General features: G+C 43.9%; 1 protein-coding gene and 1 long non-coding RNA gene across 2 annotated transcripts in view; one reads left to right on the forward strand and one right to left on the reverse strand.

Annotated features, from left to right (window-relative positions):
• The window catches only part of LOC144458682 (uncharacterized), a 27,903-nt gene that overhangs the window by 24,924 nt on the left and 479 nt on the right, over positions 1-2,500 (forward strand). Inside the window, exon 2 of the long non-coding RNA XR_013488062.1 lies at positions 2,422-2,500. This exon is cut by the window's right edge and continues 92 nt beyond it. This is a non-coding gene — a long non-coding RNA (uncharacterized LOC144458682). The remainder of the gene's footprint in view (positions 1-2,421) is intronic.
• The window catches only part of LOC117268614 (uncharacterized), a 9,361-nt gene continuing 7,709 nt past the window's right edge, over positions 849-2,500 (reverse strand). The window contains exons 2-3 of the mRNA XM_033645214.2: positions 1,967-2,500; positions 849-1,840 (exon numbers count right to left, since the gene is read on the reverse strand). The exon at positions 1,967-2,500 is cut by the window's right edge and continues 326 nt beyond it. Of these exons, the coding sequence (XP_033501105.1) occupies positions 1,779-1,840; positions 1,967-2,500 (596 nt within the window). The 3' untranslated portion in view covers positions 849-1,778. The remainder of the gene's footprint in view (positions 1,841-1,966) is intronic.

Genomic DNA, 2,500 nt, shown 5'->3' on the forward strand with positions numbered 1-2,500 from the left:
CGTCCTGATCCAGCTGTGAACTTTCACCTTCATTAAAACAGATTAAAGTGTTTTCAAAGCTCCAGAGTGTCAGATTAAATCTGATCTGATGTTTGTGTTCTGGTTCCCTCAGAATGAGCTGTTTATATCTACACAGGGAGCAGGTCCTTGTCTACAGAGATCACCATGTTGCACCGCCATGTTTCTACAGTAGCCCAGAATGGACAAACCAAACACTGACTCTAGATAGAGACATTCATTCACCGTGGTTCTCGTACACCAAGTGTAGACGACCTGCGACTCTTTAGCTCCTCTCCTGTGTCTCTCTGCGGCTTTGACAATAAAATTAAATGGAAATACTTAAAAGTTATTTTTCGTTTTAATTTTTATTAATTATTGTCATAGCCCTGAAGTGATTCTCACATTTTCCAGCTGTATGAATGTGTAGCCTACACACTGTATTAAGAGAGTGTTTTAACACCTCCTCAGCTGTGTGTGTCGTACGTCTGCGGTCTGGCGCCTTTTCATAAAATCTGCCGAATCTCAATAGTGATGGCTCGTCCTGAGTCTCCTCAGTGAGGCCATTGATCCCAAATCCAAAACAGAAAATAAAGATCTTCATAGATTTGTTTGCTGTCACCACCATCGCTGCAAAGTTTCAGCACCACGAATCATCAGCAGCTCACTGCAGAGGAGCTGCTTCGCTGTAAAACACACGAGTGAATGCAAATATGTTTTGTGGCTGCACACAGATTGATAGTAAACCTGACTCCTGACCTACACGCTCTGCACATGGGACAAGTTTCAGTTCTTCAAACTGGACCTTTAACAGTTTATAAAACAGGTAAAGTCTCTGTGAGAGTCGCAGATCTTTTTTACAAGTTTATTGATTTCCAAATTTATTTCACATATTTTACATTTAGCATTATGTGCATCAGACTGAATATGAACCATGTTGTCAGTCTGAGGGACGGTAGATATTAACTGTGTAATAACAGCTGATCACTGTCCACAGTGTTCTGACACATAACAAACATTATTTGGATAAATCGATCACAAACTTGAAATCTAAAAAACCCTGAACTTTACTGAGAGACTCAGGAACAGACTGAACAGAAGTGATAACACTTGTGGTCCCAAAGTCTCTGCCGCTGTCTGCGGTCGATGTGAAAGGCATGCTGGGATATTTGTTGACAGTCACCTCCCACAGTATCCTGATGAGACGTCAGCTCATTCAGACTGCACCTGTGTAGATCTGTATTTAATTATAAAACATAAAATTTTCAATTATTATATTTTGTATTCAGAACAAAACCAGTTCATCGCTGATGCTGTCGGATGAATCCAAGTTTTATGGCTCCAGAGGCGTTTTGTGTCCAGGTTGTCCGTCTGTCCGTCCGTACATCCGTCCTGTCCTTGTGAACACGACATCTCAAGAACACTTCAAGGACGTTTCTTCAAATTCGACACAAACTTGGACAGAAAATTTTGATTGATCAGCATTTAGTGGTCGCAGGTCAAAGGTCAGTGTGACCTCACATAACTGAAGAATTCAGACACTAGTTCTGACCAAACTTGACACAAATGTCTAACAGGAAAAAATAATGAAGGTCTAATCTTGAAACTGTGCTGATTGTATAGATCTTCTGTTTCACAGTCGTGACCTTGATAGCAGCTTCTGTCTTGTATCCAACGCCTGCTCCTGTTGTTATTACTCCTGACTCTGGAGTCCAGACCAGGTGACGCTCGCTCTGCCAGAAGGATTCTGTTAGTTCAGCTGCTTCATCAAACATCAGGTCTTATTTCTGACATGACTCTGTAGATCGACCGTCAGTGATTGGAGCGCCGTCTGATGGAGACTCTGTGGATTATAGACAGGTTTAAGGGCGGTGCAGCAGAATGGGGTCTACAGGAAACTGGTCAAGTGTCAAACAACATGTAGAAGGTACATGAACAGAGTCTTTCACAAACATGGAGGAAGTCTAACCAAACAGTCGTTTAAACACATCTATCCATCGTTCAGTGATGTCTGGTGATGAGGTCATTATTGTGTTGTCGACAGTGCAGGCGTACTGTGTCCTCAGATAGTCCCGGTCAAACTTCCTCCCAGCAGACTGATCACCCAGACAGGCGATGAGATGGACGGTGGCTTGAAACCTGGAGAAGAAGAGCACCAGCGACAGGGCCAGAGTGACGACAGAGAACGAGACACTTCCTGCTGGGAGGACGTACGGGATGACGATGCGGTTTCTCTCCGGTTCACCATATTTCTTTGAGAGAGACTGGAAACCTTCCCAGAAACCATCCTGTGGTGTGAGAGGACTGAGCGTGATGTTGGGGATCATTTGGTCTCCAGCCTTCTTCAGGGAGTTCCAGTGATCGGGCAGATTCATGGGCTGATGCTTCTCCTTGGGAATCTGACAGCCGTCTTTTGTGTTACAGGTAAAGACTCGGTGCTGTGGCTTTATGCGTCCTGTAGCAACACTGTACGCTACATTAGCATCCATGGTGCAGTTCCAGG

The sequence above is a fragment of the Epinephelus lanceolatus genome, chromosome 18, assembly GCF_041903045.1.
Source record: "Epinephelus lanceolatus isolate andai-2023 chromosome 18, ASM4190304v1, whole genome shotgun sequence".
NCBI lineage: Eukaryota > Metazoa > Chordata > Actinopteri > Perciformes > Serranidae > Epinephelus > Epinephelus lanceolatus.